Source organism: Lynx canadensis, chromosome B4 (genome assembly GCF_007474595.2).
Source record: "Lynx canadensis isolate LIC74 chromosome B4, mLynCan4.pri.v2, whole genome shotgun sequence".
Classification (NCBI taxonomy): Eukaryota; Metazoa; Chordata; class Mammalia; order Carnivora; family Felidae; genus Lynx; species Lynx canadensis.
The window spans coordinates 83,218,273-83,240,618 of record NC_044309.1 but is presented as its reverse complement, the minus strand read 5'-3'; the positions used below and the strand labels follow the sequence as shown (position 1 = coordinate 83,240,618).

Genomic DNA, 22,346 nt, shown 5'->3' with positions numbered 1-22,346 from the left:
ACAATCCCAACGAGGCTCAGCCCAGAGCCCGACCTGAGTAAAGATCAAGAGTTGGACACTTAACTGACTGAGCCACACAGGTGCCCCTCCTTTTTTTGTTTTTGATGGTTACTGTAGACTTGGTATTTTTAAAAAATTCAATGTTATAATCTATTGCTGTTAAAAATACCATATTCAGTATTAAAAATACAGCAAATTTGTTGTAAATTTGGTCAGTGGGAGCCCTATCAAACTGATTCCTATGTCCTTTTGACGTGATCCACTCTGGCACTGCAAGGTGTTCCAGGTTCACTTTGTACTTTACCTGCCCCAGACCTGGAATAAATCATTTCTGCAAGGAACCCTGATTCCTTTAGTGACAAATGATTCCTTAAAAAATTTTTTTTAATGTTTATTAATTGTGAGAGAGACAGACAGAGACAGAGTGTGAGTGGGGGAGGGACAGAGAGAGAGGGAGACACAACCCGAAGCAGGCTCCAGGCTTGAGTTGTCAGCACAGAGCCCTATGCGGGCCTTGAACTCCCGAGCCATGAGATCATGACCTGAGTCTAGGAAACTGACATGAAGTTGGTTATTTATTGTATTGAACATTTCTGTTGGGAGTATAGTTTTTGTGGTTCCTTATAGAGGTCTGATGTTGTAGAGAATCCAAAAAGAGCCTTAGAATTATGATCTGGTATACCCCAATCACTTATGGTCCAACAGCTTGAGAACATATTCCACTCTGGGACTCTACATGAAACAAGATAGGTCAGTTCCTTCCACAAAAACATTTTACACTGAAGGTGAAATCCATTAAGCCTATTGGTATGTTCATTGATGTGGAAACAAATCAGTTGTAAGGAAAGTCACCATGTGCTATTAACCTGTTCTGTTGAAATATTTAAAATCCTGTCCTGTTATCCCTATGGAAGAAGTTATAACCTTTGTTTTTGGAGCAGGGGTGTTATTCATTTTCAGAAATTATAGGTAATATTTTAATTAACACCATTACTAGCCTATCAGTTGATTATATGGCTTATATATTTATTCTTTTATGTGGATGACTGCTCTAGGATTACTTAAGAAATTAGCTGCCTGGCAACATAAAAGTTCAGATATTAAAGTGAATTGCATGCCTTCCAACTATTTCTATTACTTGTCTAAATTTAGAACCATGTAGAGTTCCTGCAGAATTGAAATCTCTGGGGATTTTAATAGTCAAGACAGACAATATTCAGCTTTTCAGAGTAAAGAAGAAAGGTAGTTTCAAATTAATTTTTGCACTGTCACTCAGACTACTTAATTAAGACACAGAGTCCAGTGAAAAGTCAGGACTGTTCTGAGAATTTTATTTGACTGTTGCTGAAAACTTGTTAGAACCTACGCTCTGGATGTGAAAGGGATCATTTTTTTCCCCTCCTAGGTGAATTGCTGGGAGCTATCCACTATTCTTTCCTTACTGTCTCCCCAAATTATGCTTGATAAGTACAGTTCTTACACTTTACCTGGATGGATGAGGCATTCATTACATCTGAGCTAGAGATCAGGTGAGCATTATATTTGGGTACTTGTGGATGAATTTTAGGACACTGGAATTGTTTTGCATGTGTGTGAATTCAGATTTTTGTGGGATATTTTGAGGAGAAACTTATTCTATATACGTTTAACTGTACATAAAATGTGAAAATCTGTTGATGCAGTTGGTAGACTTCAACAAAAGAAATAAGAAATAAAAAGTTATTTTGAGTAACTAATTTAAATATAAGTTAAAATTGAGTAAGATTTTACATATAGAATGAATATGTGTTTACTACCTGATTTGGCAATTGGAAATGTAGGACTTTGCTGCTACTATAGTAAGAAATTTTAAGGATGCTGGAAAAATGCCAAAAAATTATTATAAACCAAGAAAAATCCATAAAAATGAAATGTATGGGTTTTTTTCACACTAGATTTATACGGATGGGGAAATGTAAACAAAGTAAAAACAAATCTATATATTACTCTCATTGAATTAAGCCTATGTGGTTTTTTTTCCCCCCCTCCCTTTCCTTTCTGCTGGGGTTTCCATGGATGAATTCTAGAAGTGAGGGACCTTGTTCCTTGGAGAAATGAGCTGCCCTCAAAGAATTTACTGTTTATTGAGACAAAATGTTATGAAGGAGGTAGCAGGATAATTTTTATTTTATTTTTGCTTATCTCTATTTAAAAAGGAGCATTAATTTCTTTTAAATTAGAGGGAAAATCAGTTATTTTAAAACACCTATTAAAAGAGTAAAGGGACTATAAAATCAGTTCTTAAAACTTGTAAGTACTCCAGTAGACTTATTTTCCAACACTCTTGATTGGTTTTCAGTTAGATATGTGAGTTCTTTGTTTCCTGGGCTTCGAGACTATTTTTGGGGGTAAGCTGTCTTTTTATATTGTAGCTGAAGTTTTTATTAAATAACTTCATATTTAACCAATCACTTAATTAACATAATTTCTGTTTAAACCTAGTAATATATAATTCTGTTTCTTTGAAAGAGTATAAATATGCCCATTTGAATTCTGGGAGGAAAAGCTTGTGCTTATTAGCTTGCCTAAACTTGCTGGAAACTTACCATTTTGATGTCATGAAAGGGATCCCTGTAAAATTTGAAGAAAATATTATGTGCTTTTACAAGAATAAGAACTTAATTTTAGCACGAAATAGTCCTTAGGGCGACAAGGAAGAATATTACATTTTTCCATAGGTCCCAAGGTTTTTCCAGAGACATCTTGGGTGTCATGTAAGGTACTTGGGACTATTAGAATGTTCAGCCTCATTCTAGGGCTGTGGGATCAAAAATGTGTGTGTGTGTTAAAGGACCTTGCTGGCTGGTTGTGGAGATAAAACATGAATATTTGATGATTAAAGTAACAATAGATATAATGGATTCAATTCTGTAATATAAATAGTGCAGTATAATTTAGTTGAATCTAGTTGTTCAATGCAAATACAAAAAGGAAAGAGAAAAACCAATATGGAAAGGTAGGGAAGGAGTTAGATATTGAACTGGGCTTCAAATAAAGATTAGTATCCAAATTCATTTCAGTGTTTGTATTCAGTATATATATATATATAAATATATATATATATATTCAGTACATATAAAGTATATATATTACTGTATATATTATATGTTCAGTATATATAATATATATTATATAATACATTATGTTAATGTATTATATAACATAATATTATTATAGATAATATATGTTATATGATACATATTATATATAATATAATGTTATTATATATAATATATATCCAGTATTTGTATTCAGTATATATGTTATATAATACTAATAACAGTATATATGTATATATAATATGTTGTATAACATATAATGTATAATATATATTCAGTATCTATTCAGTGTATGCATAATACATAATATATATTGTAATACTATATATAATATATATTCAGTATATATAATATATATTATATGTTCAGTAATTGTATTCAGCATATATATAAATATATACGTAAATGTATATTTGTATATAAACAAATCTATAAAAAATATATAAATATATATGTAAAGAGATATATGTTTATATATCTATGCAAAGATGTATATATATCTTTGCATATATATTTCTTTTTTGAGATTTGCTTTCTAAAAAACTTATGGAAAATTTCAAATGTCCAAAAGCCATGGGAATAGTAAAATAAACCTGCATATACAGTTATCAGTTTATGGTTAACTTTGTTTCATCTATTCTCCTACCAACCCCCTTCCTCCAATTGTTTTGAAGCATATCTGTGATGTATTATTTTGTTCATAAATATTTCAGTATAAATCTCTAAAAAATAAGGACTTAAAAAAATTTTTTTTAATGTTTGTTTATTCTTGAGAGAGAGAGAAAGAGAGAGAGAGAGACAGAGCATGAGCAGGGGAGGCGCAGAGAGAGAGGGGAACACAGAATCTGAAGCAGGCTCCAGGCTCTGAGCTGTCAGCACAGAGCCCAATATGGGGTTCAAACTCACAAGCTGTGAGATCATGACCTGAGCCGAAGCCAGATGCTTAACTGACTGAGTCACCCAGGCGCCCCTAAAAAATAAGGACTTTAGAAAACATAGTACCAAAACCATTTCTGCCTTCAAAATAATTAACAATAATTACTTAATATTAAATATCTGTTGTTCCTATTTCCTTGATTATATCATAAGTTCTTATTTATTTATTTGTTTATTTATTGATGAGGGAGAGAGAAAGGGAGAGAGAATCCCAAACAGACTAATAGCATGGAGCCTGACGTAGGGGTCAATCCCACAAACTGAGAGAGATGATGACCTGAGCCGAAATCAAGAGTTGGACGCTTAACTGACTAAGCCACCTAGGTGCCCTTAGGTGTTTTTTTGTTTTGTTTTGTTTTTTAGAGAGAGAGTCCATGAGCAGGGGAGAGGAGCAGAGGGAGAGGGCGAGAGAATCTAAAGCAGGCTCCATGCTCAGCATGGGGGTTGACTTGTGGCTGGATCCCATGACCCTGGGATCATTGTCTGAGCCAAAATCAAGAGTCAGAAGCTCAACCAACTGAGGCACCCAGGCTCCCCTGTATCATAAGTTGTTAAAACAGCCTATCTGTTTAAAATGGCATCCAAAAAAAAAAAAAAAAAAAAAAAAAAAAGGATCCAAATAAAGTCTGTACCTTATAGTTGGTCAATGTATTTTTTTAAAAGTCTCTTTATCTAAAAGATTTCCACTCTCTTTTTTTTTCTTTGCAGTTTATTTGTTGAAGGAACTGGGTCATCTGTTCAGTAGTTTCCCACAGATGGATTTGGTGATTGACATCATAGTAGTGTCATGTAACATGTTTATCTATCCTCTGTATTTCCTTTAAATTGGCAGTTACATCTAGAGACTTGACCAGATTTAGATTCACTGTTTTTGGTTAGAATACTTCATAGTGTGCTTCTGTCAGGAGAAGGTGTGTGATGTCTGTTAGTCTCATATTTTATAATGTCAACAGCCATTGATGATCATTGTTTACATTTCCTTCATTAGGGGTTATAAAATGGTAGTACTCAGATTCTATCATTTCTTCATTTATTTTAGCTGGAATTTTTTTTTTCTATAAAGAAATACTTCTTTTCATCACCTGTTTGGCACAGGAAAGGTGCGACAGACAAATGGCTTGAGACTTTTAATTAACAGTTATTACTGTTTGCAAAAAATGAATTTGTTCACTAACATCCTGCAAAGGTGTCTGATAAGTTTTTTAAATATTGTCATTATAAACTCGGCGATTTAAGCCTATTTCTGTGTTTCAGCCAATTCCAATTTTATCTGTATTGATGTCTCATTGATTGTCTGATGTCTCATTGATTGTCTCATCTTGGCAAATGGGAGCTTCTTCTGGTTGGCTCCAGTATCTTTTTGATGTGATCCTGTTAGCTATGATAGCTTGTTTGTTTTCTGGCTGACATGATGTTCTGAAATCGTCTATTACATACCCAATCCCTGGGCGTGCATCAGCCCATTGCCCCTGAAACTCTGGTTCCTTTGTGTGGAAAAAATGGAAAATGGTTAGAGACCAGTCTGGGTGAAAGAGGTATTAGTTGCTTAGTGAATTGGTCTTTGTTTCTTGCTGTTTTCAGGGAATAAGGCTAGGAAATAAGGTGCCTTTTTTTTGTTTTTTTGGATGAATCTTTTTTTTTTAAGTTTGTTTATTTTGAGAGAGAGAGCACGTGTGCGAGTGAGAGCATGAGTGAGGGAGGAGTAGAGAGAGCACAGAGCCCAACGCAGGGCTCTCACCCATGAACCGTGAGATAATGACCTAAGCTAAAATCAGGAGTTGGACACTTAACCAATTAATCACCCAGGTGTCCCCGCCCACCAGCTTTAAGAAAGTATATCACAAGTTCATATCAGTGTTTACAATTCAAAGTCAGGACCATAGATTTTTTTTTACTTAACATCTTCCATCTTACAGAGGTTTGCATTTTTCAAATTACAGACAGTATACACTCATTTTAAGAAATTTAAATAATTCAGAATTATGTAAGGTAAAAGATGGAAGATCCTGATTGTGCCCCAAAATCACTAGTTAACCACTTAACACAATTAATTCAAAGGTTTCATAGTGGCTATCTTTTTATTTTTGTGTCAGTTATAGTTACCTGGCTTAGGCAGCACTGAACATACAGTTAAAAATTAGGGATTGACATTTCTTGAGGCGAGGGAAAAAAAGATGAGAGGTTATTCCTTACATGAAATGAAGATTCTTACATATTTTTAGATTTACTTTTTGAATTGGTGTTACATTTGCATGATTCAAAATGCTAAGGATAGAAAAAAAGCAGAGTGAAGTTTTTTTCTTGCTTTTGTAACCCAACTAGTCAGTTCTTCTTTCCAGAGACAACTATGTGCATCCTATGTTTTTGTGCATCCTATGTTCTTATAAACATAAAGTATACATATATGTGTAACTGTGTATATATGTTGTTTCCTCCATTTTACAAAAATGGTTCTTTGTCTTGTGGTTTTTTACTTAACAATATAACTTATAAGTACATCAAGAATAGCTTATTCTTGTGTGTGTCTACAGAGTATTACAAGATATGTTTGTACTGTTTATTTTATCATTCTCCTATTACAGAGAAGTTTGATTTTTTCCCCCAAGTCTTTGCAGTTACAAAGAGTGCTGCATAACCTTGTACAAATGTCATTTTCCGTATTTGGAATAATTGATTTTTAAAAAATGTTTTTTAAAAAAAATTTTAATGTTTATTTTTTGAAAGAGAGCGACAAAGCATGAACAGGGGAGGGCCAGAGAGAAACAGAGACACAGAATCTGAAGCAGGCTTCAAGCTCCGAGCTGTCAGCATAGAGCCCGACGTGGGGTTCAAACTCAACAACCCGTGAGATCATGACCTGAGCTGAAGTCAAACGCTTTAACCAACTGAGCCACCGAAGGCTCCCCTAAAAAAATTTTTTTTGATGTTTATTTATTTTTGAGAGAGAGAGAGAGAGTGTGTGGGGGGGGGGGGGGGCAGAGAGAGGAGGAGACAGAATCTGAAGCAGGCTCTGAGGTGTCAGCAAAGAGCCTGATGCGGGGCTTGAACCCACAAACTGTGAGATCATGGCCTGAGCCGAAGTCAGATGCCACCCAGGCACCCCTCGAATAATTAATTATTAAGGTAAATTGCTAAGGGTGTATACTTGTGTAAATTTTAAACATATGGTAAAATGACCTTTTTTATTTTTATTTTTTGAGAGAGGGCACAAGTGAGCGTTGGACAGAGAGAGGGAGAGAGAGAGAATGAATCTGAGTAGGTGGAGAGAGAGAGATAAAGAGATAGAGAAGTGGAGTTCGCCCAAAGCGGGGCTCATGTTCATCTGAAATGGGGCTTGTGTTCACCCAAAGCAGGACTCAGACTCATGAACTGTGAGATTGTGACCTGAGCCGAAGTCAGAAGCTTAACAGACTGAGCCACCCAGGTGCCCCAGTAAAATTGCCTTCTACAAATATAGGTATTTTACATTGCCACCAGCACTTGATTCCAGATTTGAGACAGAAGATTTGGTTATGTGGATATATACAAAATAACCAATTTGAAGTTTTTTCATCCATGTGTGTTTACAGTGGAGTACTGATGTCATAGACATCAGATTACATTGTAGTTTTTTTCTTTCTACATACAATTAATTGAGTGCCTATGAAAAAATATAGTCTTTGTTCTCAACTGTAAGCAGAGATATCAGGTGAACTTTACCTAAGTTCTCTGGGCCTTGAAGGATAAGAGTGGGCAGGGGAAATTCTAAATTAGCAAACTTTTGGGGCACCTGGGTGGCTCAATTAAGTGGCTGACTTCGACTTAGGTCATGATCTCATGATTCGTGAGTTTGAGCCCCGCATGGGGTTCTCTCCTGTCAGTGCGGAGCCTGCTTTTGTCCTCTGTCTCCCTCTCTCTCTGCCTCTCCCCATGCCCTCTCTCTCTCAAAAGTGAATAAACATTAAAAAAAATTAGCAAACTTTTTGGTCTCGGACCCTTGACCCTTTTAAAAATTATTACAGGGGCGCCTGGGTGGCTCAGTCAGTTAAGCGTCCGACTTCTGCTCAGGTCACGATCTTGCGGTCCTTGAGTTCAAGCCCTGCATCAGGCTCTGGGCTAATGGCTCAGAGCCTGGAGCCTGCTTCCGATTCTGGGTCTCCCTCTCTCTCTGCCCCTCCCCTGTTCATGCTCTGTCTCTCTCTGTCTCAAAAATAAATAAACGTTACAAAAAAAATTAAAAAAAATAAAAAATAAAAATTATTACAGACTCCAAAGAACCTTTTATTTATGTGGGTTATATGTACCAATATTTACAGTATTGGAAATCAAAACTAAGAAAATATTTAAATATTTATTAGTTCATTAAAATCATAGTAAGTTCCTTACATATTAATTTATATAACACATTTTTTAATGAAAAAAACTTAAAAAAATTTTTTTAACATTGATTCATTTTTGAAAGGCAGAGAGAGACAGAGCACGAATGGGGGAGGGGCAGAGAGAGAGGGAGACACAGAAACAGAAGCAGGCTCCAGGCTCTGAGCTATCAGCACACAGCCCTTCGCAGGGCTCGAACTCATGGACCGCGAGATCATGACCTGAGCCGGAGACGGCCACTTAACTGACTGAGCCACCCAGGCGCCCCTATGAAAAAAAATTTTTTTTAACAAAAGATTTAGTGAGAAGGAAGGACATGGTTTTACATTTTTGCAAATCTCTTTAATGTCTGGATTAAAAAGAAGGCAGCTGGATTCTTATATCTGCATCAGCATTCGGTCTGTTGCAGTATGTCATTTTGCTTGAAGTATATGAGAAAAAATCCAGCCGCAGAGATTTGTAGTGGGAAAATAGAGAAGTATCTTAATATCTTTGGGTAATTGGATAGTCTTTGATACTGTACCCAAACTCAACATGTGGTAGTTTCTTCAAGATTAGTTGCAGTGTAGAATCTGGAACCATGTTAATGAACTTTTGTACTTGGTGACATTAAAATTCAATTGTTTACTTTGTACATTGAATGGATCTTTTATCCATGTATGATTTTGAATCATCGTGAATGGTCAACTGGAAAATATTGGTTTACTGAGTTACACAGAACTTCCAAATGTTTGACACAGTTCATTATTCAATTTAAAAAATCACATTCATTAATATCACCATCATTTCATTGGGAAAGTCTTAAGTATTGAGAAGTTGTCAAGCTCACAAAAGATACCCTTTTTCAAAATTTTGATTTTTAAAAGCTTGAATTTTATCACTGGCAACAAGTACTATCTCATTTGTTTTCTTTGAAGGAACAGGCTCACTTTGTTCATTTCTGTGAAGACTGTTGCCACATAACAATAGTTTGCCTGTCGGTTGCTTACTCAAGAAGTAATGATATGCCATGAAAAAAGTTCAGCTTGCAGCTCAGTTGCTTTTCCTTGAGACGATTATTGTCCTTTGATTGATATGCTGCAGAACTATAGACTTCCATTTTTCATTTAGATTATTAAAAAGATGTACTCAAGAGTGGAAATTTAATAACATTATTAATTTTTACTGTTTGCTCAAGGAATGTATAAGTAAAGTTTATCTTTCCTTTTTTAAACTGCAGGTGTTGGGTGGTACTAGTATAGTTCGATGCCCCTCCCTTGATTTATGCTAAGGCAGTGGCAGTTATACCTACCATTTCACCATGGTAAAAAAAGGCATATAACATCTTAGTATTATTATGAAAAATTAGATCTTGGTGTTATGAAAATAGCGGACCTCTTAGATTTCCTGAGACCATACTCCACGAACTGCTGTTCTAGGTAGAGCACGATTACATAGCCAGAGATACTGAGGTGAGAAAAAAAGCATCGGTTTCAAGGTCAACTATAATTTGTTATGAAACTCGGGATATATGGAGAAAAGGAGAAAAGGTAGTCAGAGGCCAGATTATAAAGGAATTTAAGTATCCTGCTAAAGAGTGCTGAATTTATCCTATAAAAAATGGAGAGTCTTTGGAGGATTTTTAAAGAGGGGAGTGTGTGTGGTAGGGGTGTTGGTGGTTGATGCCATCAAATTTGTTTTTTTTTTTTTTTTTTCAAAATGCGGCTGTTTTTATTGATCTGAAATACTGATATAAGTGAAAACTGTTATATGCAAGCAGCCTTCCGGTGAGCCTCCTTTGGCAACCACTCTCCCACCACCCTTCTCCCATCAACCTTCTCGAGAAATCAAATTTGTATTTTTTAAAGATCACCCTTATCACAGTGTGTCTTGTAAGGAGGACAGTGGAAAATGATGAGGTTTTAAATGAAGGCACTGACTTGGCCGTGGAGCCACAGAAGGCCAGGTGTACAAACCAGTGCAGACGTTAAAATGTGACCTTCCTAAAGCAGAACTAAGCCTAGCAGCATCTGTTGGTTGGCTGGATGGTCAGGCGCACAACCAGCCGCGTCCATCATTGTGTCACACAAGCTAATCCCTCAAATACTCTTGTATTGGCAGAATCACTATTCTGACTTTTATTACCATAGTTTTATCTGTTTTTGAATTTCATGTTAATAGAATCATATAGTAGATGATCTTTTCTTTCTTACTTACCATTGTCTTTGATTCATGAGTGTAGCTTCCTATAGCAATGGTTTTTCTTTTATCATTGCTACGGAGTATTTCATTTTCTGACTGTACCGTCAGAAAGAGAGAGAGAGAGAGTGGGAGCTGCCGAGGGGCAGAGAGAGACAGAGACAGAGACAGAGACAGAATCCGAAGCAGGCTCCAGGCTCTGAGCAGTTAGCACAGAGCCCAATGCGGGGCACAAACCCATGAACCGTGAGATCATGACCTGAGCTGAAGTCAGATGCTTACCTGACTGAGCCACCCAAGGGCCCCTGATGTGTGGAGTATCTTTATATGCATATTGGCCTTTTAAGGATCCTCTTTGGTGAGCTGCCTTTCAGCTCTTGTCCATTTAAGAAATTGGGCTATTTGTCTTTTTCTTATAGATATATAGATCTTTTTTGTATATGTTGTATATGAGTCCTTTGTGGGATACATATATTTGCACGTATCTTCTCCAGGTATTTAAACATGGACTAGATGCAGGAACAAATTTATTAATCTGGGTGTTTTGCTGGGATTCTGTGGTATATGTCTTATCAGTTAAAGGTGGTTCTATATCTTATTCTTTAGAGATTCTAGTTTCCTTTCATGATGGGAATGTACATGCTGCTTTTGAGTGTGTCACTATTGATGTTTTGAATTAGTCTCCACTGATTGTGGGTGTGTCTGTTATATTGCTGTGGACCAAACCACTCGAAATCTTAATGGCTTAAAACAACTATTTGCTTATGATTAAGTGGGCTGGCAATTTAGGCAGAGTTCATCTGGCTTGCCTCTATTCCACATGATATTTGCTGGGCTTACTCATGTGTTTTGATCAGTTGGCAGGCTGGCCAGGGGCTGGTTGTACTGAATAGCCCCACTCCAGCATTGTCCATCATTAGGCTGGAGCTGTCATCCAGAGTGCTGTGGCCTCTCCTGCAGTCTGTCTTGCATGGTGACTAGGTTCCAACAGAACAAGAGTGAAAGTTCAAAGGTTTCCCTAAGGCCTGGGCTCAGAAATTGCACAGTGTCTTCATGTTGCATTTTATCGACCACAAGGCCAGCTCAGATGCAAGGGGTGACGAAATGAACACCACTTCTTTTGTTTATTTTTGAGAGAGAGAGAGTATAAGCAGGGAAGGGGCAGAGAGGGGGGGCAGAGGATCTGAAGCAGGCTCTGTGCAGATAGGCTGACAGCAGCAAGCCTGATGTGAAGCTCGAACTCAGGAACCGAACGGCAAGATCATGACCTGAGCTGAAGTCGGACGCTTAACCAAAACCTAGCCACCCAGGCGTCCCTCAACTCCACTTCTTGATGGAAATTGCTGCAAATAATTTGTGGTCATGTTTGATCTACAACATTGCTCTTCCTTGTTTGTTTGTTTCTTTCTTTTTCCTTTTGTCTCTCTTCATTTTAAATGAAGTGGATAGTTTGTGGGTTGTTTTTGTTTTTTAATTGACTTGTCTTTCTTCTTGAAGTTTATATTAAAACAAAACTTACTTGCTTAAAGGATGCCTTCTGTTATTACTTACTGTGGCCTAGGACAAGACATTTTTAAGCCCAAACTTTGGGACTCTTTGCCAGATTACCTTAGTAATACCAAACATCTGTTAATGCTGAAGAGATTAGTTTCTTCCCCAGGTAATTTTGATCTTTTTTTTTTTTTTTTTTAATCCTTTTTAAAAAAATTGGTTAAGACCTGAAGGTTAACATTCTGGTGCTTTTATGGGCTGTGTTCCTCCACGTCTTGTTAGTCATCTAGAGATACTAATAGGGACCTGAAATGACAACTTTTTTTTTCCAAAGTGCTTAGTGAAGTCAGGAAGGTAAAGGCTCCACAGCTGGAGAAGGTGTCTGGGCTGTAGTTGTCTTGGGAAGACAGTGTTTTTATATGTGAAATAAAACAAGAATCTTGGGCAAGGTGCAGATGTCAGTGACCTGTCAGCCCATCAGGATGAATCAGCTGATGTCCTAGATGAGGTGACAATGTCAGCACAGTCAACCCCTTACCCTGAGTTTATTGGGCCTCTCATTAAGGTAGCTGTCATAGCCCTTAGTTTAGAAAAGTCAGAGTCATTGTTCAAGATTCACCTGACTTTAAACATTATTTATTTTGGAGGGGGAAGGTCACTTTCAGTGTAAGAGTACAATTGGAAGTGACATGTGGCTGGTTTACAGATTACAGCCATTTTGGTGTGCCCAAGTGTTACAGTTGTTAGGATCTTTAAAACTTGTCTCCAGGTGACTAGAGGCAATTTATTCTGCTTCTCCAAGTAAGTTTAATTAATTGTCTTGGGTCCCAGACAAGTAGATTTGTTAGCTGTAGTTTCTGATTTATCTGTTGCCCAAACCCGTGATAATTTGATGGGAATAGGAACTCTCAAGGTGGCATTTTATTGCAAAAGATGGATGTTGGCTTCTAAGTGCAGCTGATTAGAAGGCTAGGGCACAGTATGTGTTTTTCTGGTGACAAGGTCATTATTAAGGCTTTATAGAACTAGTCAGACGGCTGAACTGAATCTTCCTACTCTTGTGAGGTTATCTTCAAGGCATTTGGAGTGTTTCACAGAACTCTTTATCAACTGTGTTCTCTCACCGGCGTTTGTACCTTGTGTCAGTTTTAGCCTGGTTGTTCTGGGTTGGGAGGTACTTCTTAGTGCAGCTGGTAACCAGATCTTTTGTCAGTCGCTGCTGCCTGAGAACCTTGGATTTGGGTCTCACAGACCCAGAAAACAGTGTTGCCAGATAAGATTACCATCTTATTTTCTGAGTAAAATATTTATCTTCAGAGAAAGCAAGGCAGATTGTTAGAATGAAGACAGGAACACAGGATTTTGATGGCTTGGCTATCTTACTGGCTGTAAGTTTTAAAAAGTTTAAATAATTTTAAGTTTAAATAATTTCAATAAATTAAAAAAAAATTTTAAAGACCTAAGTTTGCCTCAGAGGTAGCACTTAGCTTTGTAAATGAGTCAAACAGAAAACTGTTACAGTGCTTATTATGTGTCAGGCACTATTTCACATCGGAGGTATAGATACAGATATGAACACAAGTTTTCTGCCCTCAAAGAGCTTACATTTTTGTTTGAGAAGATAGGCAATTTTCAAATAAATAATTACAGATTATGATGAGTACTATGAAGAAAATAGATGTGGTGATGTGATTGAGAGTAAGGGAGAGGGGGATACTTCAGATGGGGTGGTCAGGCAGGACCTTTTTGTAGTGATGTATGAACTATTATGTGAAGGGAGGCAACCAGCATTTCCTGATGGGAGAGGAGTGTTCTGGACATGAAGAGCAACAAATACAAAGGCTTCGTGGGGAGTATGTGATTTGGCATGTTCAGGAATAGGCAGGGGCCAGATTTTGTATGGATTTGTAGATCTCGCTTAGGATGATGGAAAACCATTGGTAGAAAGAAACTGGTTTATCAAGAAAGCTAAGTGATGTGATTTACATTTTTAAAATATCACTCGTGCTTCTCTGGGGAGAACAGATAGCAGAGTGCCCAGAGAGGAAGTAGAGAGATTAGTTAAGAGACGATTGCATATTTTTTATTTTTATTAAAACCCTACAAAGTGTATAAGAGTTATGGAGGATGGATGGCAGAAGGGAATTGAACGTTTTTCAGAAAGTATTCCACTTTTTGAAACAGACTGTATTTTTATTTTTGAGAGAATGCAAGCAGGGGAGGGGCAAGGAGAGAGGGAGACAGAGAATCTGAAGCGGGCTCCCCCTGCCCCCCCCCCCCACCACAGCCGCAAGCCAGTGTAGGGCTTGAATTCATAAACTATGAGGTCGTGACCTGAGCCAAAGTCAGACGCTCAACCGACTGAGCTACCCAGGTACCCCTCCACTTTAAATTTTTAAAATTTTTAATTAAAAACAATTTTTTTTAATGTTCATTTATTTTTGAGAGAGAGAGAGGTACAGAGTGTGAACAGGGGAGGGGCAGATAGAGAGAGGGAGACACAGAATCTGAAGCAGGCTTCAGGCTCTGAGCTGTCAGCACAGAGCCAGAAGCAGGGCTAGAACCCATGAGCTGTGAGATCATGACCTGAGCAGAAGTAGGACGCTTAACTGGGCACCCAGGCTCCCCTAATTTTTTTTTTAATGTTTATTTTTTGAGAGAGAGAGAGAGAGAGAGCGCAAGCCGGGGAGGGGCAGAGAGAGACCAAGACAGAATCTGAAGCAGTCTCCTGTCTCTGAGCTATCAGCACAGAGCCCAACGCAGGGCTCAAACTCATGAGCCGTGAGATCATCATGATCTAAGCCGAAGTCGGATGCTTAACCAACTGAGCCACCCAGGCACTCCAAAAGTATTCCACTTTTAATTTTGATAAGATTACAAATAGGGCAAGAAAACCATAACATCAATAAGTACTGGTATGTGTTTTGAATTACGTTGCTCTTGATTCTTTGACTCAGAGTTGGAGAGAGACCTCTTGGTATGTCAAGGCTCTCAGCATGAACTCACTATGCCCACTTAAGAATCAGGTGCATCTGGCATGGCTTGAGGGCCTGTGGGGAAAGGTAACTAGTAATTTCTTTGCATAGGGCAGAATAAGGCATTTCCTGGGGAAAAAAATTCACCATGCAGTCAGTGTTTCAGGACCAACGTTGGTGGTGGAAAAGGGAAGGGCGATTCCATAGCCATGCCTTCCAACTCTAACCAAACTACCACACATTTCTAATACCAAAACCCTGGGGTGCAGGGGTTATAAAGAAACTTTTTCATAGAAATCTTAGTATGATACTAGAAAGGTAGACGTTAGCAATGTGAGATTCACGGGATAGAGTTGTAAAGCAAAATGATGAATTTGGGATACTCCTCACTTCAGCATAGAACATGGCGAGACTTAAGTACTTTGAGGTTTCCAGGAACACAGGCTGGCTTGGCATATTAGGGGTTCTAGTGGTGGCATTCAGCACTCAGGGTTTCTAATGTGGATTAAGCAGCAGCCAGCTCTCAGAATCCTGTCATAGTAATAGTAATAATAAATATTGTAGTCAGAGAGAGGAGATACTAAATTATGTGTTTGTAATATTTATTTCTACTCGCAGAAGAAAATTCTGTCTCTGGCTTCTCTGTATTCTTCTCACCTACTGAGAGAGATTCAGTATCTGCTAGCTCAGTTACTATAGATTTGTCTTGTATAAAAGGATAATGGATAAAAAACAGCTGAAGAATTTCAAGGAGAAAGACTGGATAATTAATTTATATAGAAAGTGGACTGAGAACTGCTTATAAGAAGAGGGGATCATTAGAGGAGAAGGAGTTGTGAGTTGTGAGTTTATGTCCCACATGGGCGTAGAGATTACTTAAATAAATAATAAACATAATAAAACCGTGCATTAAAGCAATGGATTTAAAAAAACAGGAAGTAGGAATGGATATAGAGGGTTCAGGCAGGTGTAGGGTTAGAGAAACATTGTGAGCAAAAGGAATTGGGAAAGAAGATACTAAGCTGCTGTGGATTTTGAAATGGATCTCTTTATTTTCTTTGGGAGTCTCAATATATTAAGATTTAAATTGCTTTTAACTTTTTTTTTTGTTTTTTGTTTTTTGTTTTTTTTTTTGAGGTTAGACTTGTTTCTTATATGTGATGCCATTCCAGCACTGGACTCATGGAGGCTGAACATTTATTCAGGTAATAATAGGTAACATTTATAGAGCACTTTCTGTGTGCTAGGCAACAAACTAAGTGCTATACCTGTATTCTCATTTAATTGTCCCACAACCTCACGAGGTTGGAAGTGTTATTGTACCCATTTAATGGATAAGGAAACTGAGACTTTAGAGTATATCAAGATTGAGTTCACCTGAATTAAGAAAGAAAAAAGGCTACTGCTGTAGTTGAAGTGAGAGATGATGGTCGCTTGGATTAGATGATGTCATTTCTCACCTGTCATAAATACATGAATGTAAAGTGGTTTTGACTGACTGAACTTCACCCCTCATATCCATAGCTTCTTCGCACTAGTGAATACATCATACTTTTTGTCTGTCTGTCTGTCTGTCTTTATTTATTTATTTATTGTCTTTAAAACGATGGACATACTTTTTGGTAAAGAAAAATCCAATTTAGAGGGTTTTTTTCCCCTTCAATTTTTAATTTAAATTCTAGTTAGTTAACATGATTTAGAGTTTTAACTTAAAAATTTTTTTTAATGTTTATTTATTTTTGAGAGGGAGAGAGAGAAACAGAAACAGCATGAGTGGGGGAGGACAGAGAGAGAGGGAGACACAGAATCTGAAGCAGGCTCCAGGCTCTGAGCTGTCAGCACAGAGCCTGACGCAGGGCTCAAACTCACAAACTGTGAGATCATGACCTGAGCTGAAGTCCAACGCTTAACTGACTGAGCCACCCAGGCACCCCTAGAGTTTTAACTTTAAAGCTTTTCTGACTTTTTAGAAGTAGATAATAAGCTTTGAAGTAGCTTAAATTTATCGGAATAAATATCTACAAAAGGTAAATAGATATTTACCTTATGAAACAGATATTTACTTTGTCTTATAAAAGGTTAAATAACTGAGGGATTCTTAAAAGATTATTAGTATAGATAATAATCTTTTTTGTTGTTTTTGATGTACTTGAGATACTGTTCACAGGTATTTTAGCTTTATGGAACCTTCTTAGGTCTTTTTCTAGGAGCCTTCCTGGTATATCTAAATGTTTATTTACGATCATACTAATTGTTGTACTTGCCAGAACTGAAGAGTTCTGGCACCAGAGAGTTTTTAGCACTACCAACTGAAAATCAATCAAAAATGGAGATTGAACATCTCTGAAATTGTAATGTTGGTTAATAGAATTACTTGTAAATTTAAGAAATTCAAATTGATATGCTCCTCTGAGTGGCTTTCCATGTGGAGTTTTGCCAATTGTTTGCGCTGTTACCGAGCACAGTAAAACCGCTTGCTTTTACTCCCTTACCAGTTATTGAGTGGCCAGCGTGAGCAAATTGCCCCATTTCCCCTTTCCCCATCTTTTTCGAAAAAGATCGTGAGCTATAATTGACATATAGTAAACTGTACATATTAAAAGTGTACAGTTTGTTAAGTTTTGACATACGTGTTGTTCACCCATGAAACTATTACCACAGTTAAGATAATGTATCACCCCCACAAGTTTCCTTATCCCCATTTAAAAAAAATTCTTTTTTAATGTTTATTTTTGAGAGAGAGAGAATCCAAAGCATGCTCCAGACTCTGAGCTGTCAGCACAGAGCCTGGCGGGAGGCTCTAACTCACGAACTGTGAGATCATGACCTGAACCAGTCAGCCGCTCAACCGACTGAGCCACCCAGGCACCCCTCCTTATCCCCATTTTTAATCCTTTCCTCAGCTTCTGTGGTCTCCAAGCAACCACTGATCAACTTTCTGTCGCTACAGAACAGTTTGCATTGTCTAGAATTTTATATAGATGGAATTGTAAAGAATATATTCTTGGGGCGCCTGGGTGGCTCAGTCGGTTAAGCGTCCGACTTCAGCCAGGTCACGATCTCGCGGTCCGTGGGTTCGAGCCCCGCGTCGGGCTCTGGGCTGATGGCTCAGAGCCTGGAGCCTGTTTCCGATTCTGTGTCTCCCTCTCTCTCTGCCCCTCCCCCGTTCATGCTCTGTCTCTCTCTGTCCCAAAAATAAATAAACGTTGAAAAAAAAAAATTAAAAAAGAATATATTCTTACATTTATTTTTGGTTTGCCTTTTTTTTTTACTAACCATAATTATTTTGAGATTCATCTATGTTGATGCATGTATGAGTAGTTCATTTTTATTGCTGAGTAGCGATCCATCATGTGGCTATAGCACAATTTGTTTATCCATTTGTGTTTTGAGATGCACATTTGGGTTGTTTCCAGTTTTTGGCAATTAAAAATAAAGTTATACTATAACTATTTGTGTACAAATCCTTATATGGACATATGCTTTTTCCCCCCTCCTAAGTTAATTTCTTTTTTTTTTTATGTTTATTTATTTTTGAGAGAGAGAGAGAGAGAGAGAGACTGAACATGAGCAGGGGAGGGTCAGAGAGAGAGAGGGAGACACAGAAGCTGAAGCAGACTCCAGGATCTGAGCTGTTAGCACAGAGCCTAACGTGGGGCTCGAACCCATGAGCTATGAGATCATGACTTAAGCCGAAGTCGGATGCTTAACCAACTGAACCACCCAGGAGCCCCTCTTTTTATTTTTTTGTAGTGAAATTCACATAACTTACAATTAATAATTTTAGTATGTAGTTCAGTGCATTTGTGATGTTGTGCAACCACTAGCTGTCTCTAGTTTCAGAACATTTTCATCATTCTATAAACCACCCCATACTCATTAAATAATCATTCCCATTCCCTCCCCTCCCCCCTCCGCTTTACCTGGTAACCTCTAATTTGCTTTCTGCCTCTATGGATTTACCTTGACTGGTTATATCTTCTAAAAAGAATCAGGCAATATGTGAACCTTTTATGTCTGGCTTCTTTCATTTAGCATGTTTTCGAGATTCATCCAAGTTGTAGCATGCATCAGGACTTTTGTTCCTTTTTATGGCTGAATAATATTCCATTGTGTGGATATATTACATTTAGTTTATCCATTAATCAGTTGGTAGACATTTGGGTTGTTTCCACTTTTTGGGTACTATGAACGTGTATTTACAAGTTTTTGTGTGGACACATGTTTTAATTTCTTTTGGGTATATATCTAGGAGTATAATTGCTGGATCATGTGGTAACTTTTTTTTTATTATTATGAAATTTATTGTCAAATTGGTTTCCATACAACACCCAGTGCTCATCCCAACAGGTGCCCTCAATACCCTTCACCCACCCACCCTTCCCTCCCACCCCCCATAAACCCTCAGTTTGTTCTCAGTTTTTAGGAGTCTCTTATGTTTTGGCTCCCTCCCTCTCTAACCATTTTTTTTTCTTCCCCTGCCCCATGGTCTTCTGTTAAGTTTCTCAGGATCCACATAGGAGTGAAAACATATGGAATCTGTCCTTCTCTGTATGACTTATTTCACTTAGCATAACACTCTCCAGTTCCATCCATGTTGCTACAAAAGACCATATTGCATTCTTTCTCATTGCCACATAGTATTCCATTGTGTATATGAATCATGTGGTAACTTTTTGAAGTACTGTAAAACTGCTTCCACAGTGGCTGCATAATTTTACATTCCCACTAGCAATGTGTAAGGGTCCCAGTTTGTCTTTCCTCACTAAACTTATTTTCTGTCTTTTTGAGTCTAGCCATCCTAGTGGGTGTCAATACCATTATGGTTTTGATTTGCACTACCCTGATGACTAAGGATGTTGAGCATCTTTTCCTGTACTTATTGGCCATTTGTATATTTTTTGGAGAAATGCATATTTAAATCCTTTGCCTTTTTTGGATAACATGTCTTTTTTTATTGAGTTGTAAGAGTTCTTTATTATGGATACCAAGTTCCTTATTCTATGCATGATTTGCAAATATTTTTTCTTATTCTCTGAGTTGTCTTTGAATTCACTTTCTTGATGGTATTGTTTACAAAGTTTTAAATTTGATGAACTCTACTGATCTATTTTTTCTTTTGTTGCTTATGCTTTTAGTGTTGTGTCTAAGAAAATTTTGCCTAATCCAAGGTCATCAAGATTTTTTTTTTTAATAAATGATTATTTAGTTTGAGAGAGAGCACATGCACAAGTAGGGTAGGGACACTGAGAGAGGGATACAGAGAACCCTGTGCTGTCAGCATGGAGCCTGAGGTGGAGCTCAATCCCAGGAACCTTGAGATCATGACCTGAGCCAAAATTAAGAGTCAGAAGCTCAACTGGCTGAACCACCCAGGCATTCCGCAAGGTCATGAAGATTTATTCCAGTGTTTTATTTTGAGTTTTATAGTTGTAGCTCTTACATTTAGGTCTGTGTTCTATTTTGAGTTAATTTTTATGTATGATGTGAAGTATCATTCCAACTTTATTATTTTATGTGTAGCTATCCACTTCTCTGAGCACTATTTGTTGAAAACACTGTCCTTAGCCTATTTGATTATCTTGGCCTCCTTGTTAGAAAATTAGTTGACCATAAATGTAAAGGTTTATTTCTGGGCTTTCAATTCCATTCCACTATGACACTGTTTTGATTACTGTAGCTTTAGTTGTAAGATGAAATTGGGAAATGAGTCCTCCAATTGTGTTTTTCTTTTTCAAGATTATATTATTTGGTGTGCCTGGGTGTCTCATTCTCTAGACCGTGTGACTCTTGATCTCAGAGTCATGAATTTGAACCCCATGTTGGGTGTAGAGATTAATTAACAACAAAAAAAAAAAGGATTATGTTGTTTATTCTGGGTCCCTTGCATTTCCATATGAATTTTAAGATGTTATTGTCAATTTCTTAAAAAAAAGCCAGCTAGGATTTTGATAGGGATTGCTCTGAATCTGTAGATCATTTTGGGGAGTGTTACCACTTTAGCAATATTAAGTCTTTCAGTCCATGAACATGGGACATCTTCTCCCTTATTTAGACCTTCAATTTCTATCAGTGACCAGTTTATGATTTTTAATATATAACCCTTACACTTTTTTTAACCCTACTCTATTATACTTTTTTGTTAAATTTATACTTAAGTATCTTATTATTTTTGTTACTACTGTAAATGGAAGTTTTTGCTTGATTTCATATTTGGAATATTCATTGTTTATAGAAATGCAATCCATTTTTGTATATTGACCTTGTATCTTGCAACGTTGCTGAACTTACTTTTAGTGGATTCCTTAGGAATTTTTTTATTTTTTATTTTTTGTTTTTATTTTTTTTAGGTAAGCTACATGCCCAACTTGGGGCTTGAACTCACAACTCTGAAATCAGGAGTCACATGCTCCATTGACTGAGCCAACCAGGCACCCTGATTTCTTAGGATTTTCTATATATAAGAATATCATCTGCAAATAGAAAAGGTTTTCCTTCTTTTCCAAACTGAATGTCTTTTCTTTCTTTTTATTGCCTTATTGCCCTAGCTGTCTTTTTTTTTGTTTTAATTTAATTTAATTTAATTTAATTTAATTTAATTTAATTTAATTTTAATTTTAACTTTATTTATTTTGAGAGAGCTTGAGCTTATGCACGCGGGGGAGGGGTAGATAGGGGGAGAGAGAATCCTAAGCAGGCTCTGTGCTGTCATTTCGGACCCTGATGTGGGGGTCAATCTCACAAACTATGAGATTATGACCTGAGCTGAAATCAAGAGTCAGATGCTCAACTACCTGAGCCACCAGGCATCCCAAATTTTTATTTATTTAGAGGTTACTCAAACTCACAACCCTGAAATCAAGAGTTGCATGCTCTTCCCACTGATCCAGCCAGGTGGCCCCAGACTGGATATTCCTAATTGACCTAGCTTCAAGTTTGTTGATTCTTCTGCCTGCTCAGATCTTGTGTCAAACCCCTCTACTTAACATTTTTCATTTTTATTATTGTACTTTCCAACTCCAAAATTTCCATTTGGTTCCTTTTTATAATTTCTATCTTTCTATTAATATTCTGTTTCTGGTTAGACATTATTCAGGGAAGCCGGGGTGGCCCAGTCAGTTAAGCCTCTGACTTCGGCTCAGTTCATGATTCCAGGGCTCATGAGTTTGAGCAAGCCCCACATCATGGTCTATGACAGCACAGAGCCTGCTTTGGATTTTCTGTCTCCTCTTGCTCTCCCTGTCCCTCCCCAGCTTGTGCATGTTCTCGCTCTCTCTCTCTCTCAAAAATAAGTAAACATTAAAAACTACAA

The 22,346-nt window shown here is 37.3% G+C and overlaps 1 protein-coding gene across 22 annotated transcripts in view; it reads left to right on the top strand.

Annotated features, from left to right (window-relative positions):
• R3HDM2 (R3H domain containing 2) overlaps nt 1-22,346 on the top strand; it is a 161,950-nt gene that overhangs the window by 22,573 nt on the left and 117,031 nt on the right. For 16 of the 22 annotated variants that reach the window (XM_030322994.1, XM_030322996.1, XM_030322991.1 and 13 more), the window contains exons 2-3: nt 1,406-1,529; nt 16,172-16,239. The exons of 1 other annotated variant lie outside the window; for it this stretch is intronic. In XM_030322994.1, the coding sequence (XP_030178854.1) occupies nt 1,492-1,529; nt 16,172-16,239 (106 nt within the window). In that variant the 5' untranslated portion in view covers nt 1,406-1,491. Of the gene's footprint in view, nt 1-1,405; nt 1,530-16,171; nt 16,240-22,346 lie in introns of those variants that run through there. 5 more of the 22 variants (XM_030323010.1, XM_030322995.1, XM_030323000.1 and 2 more) reach the window with 4 other exon arrangements.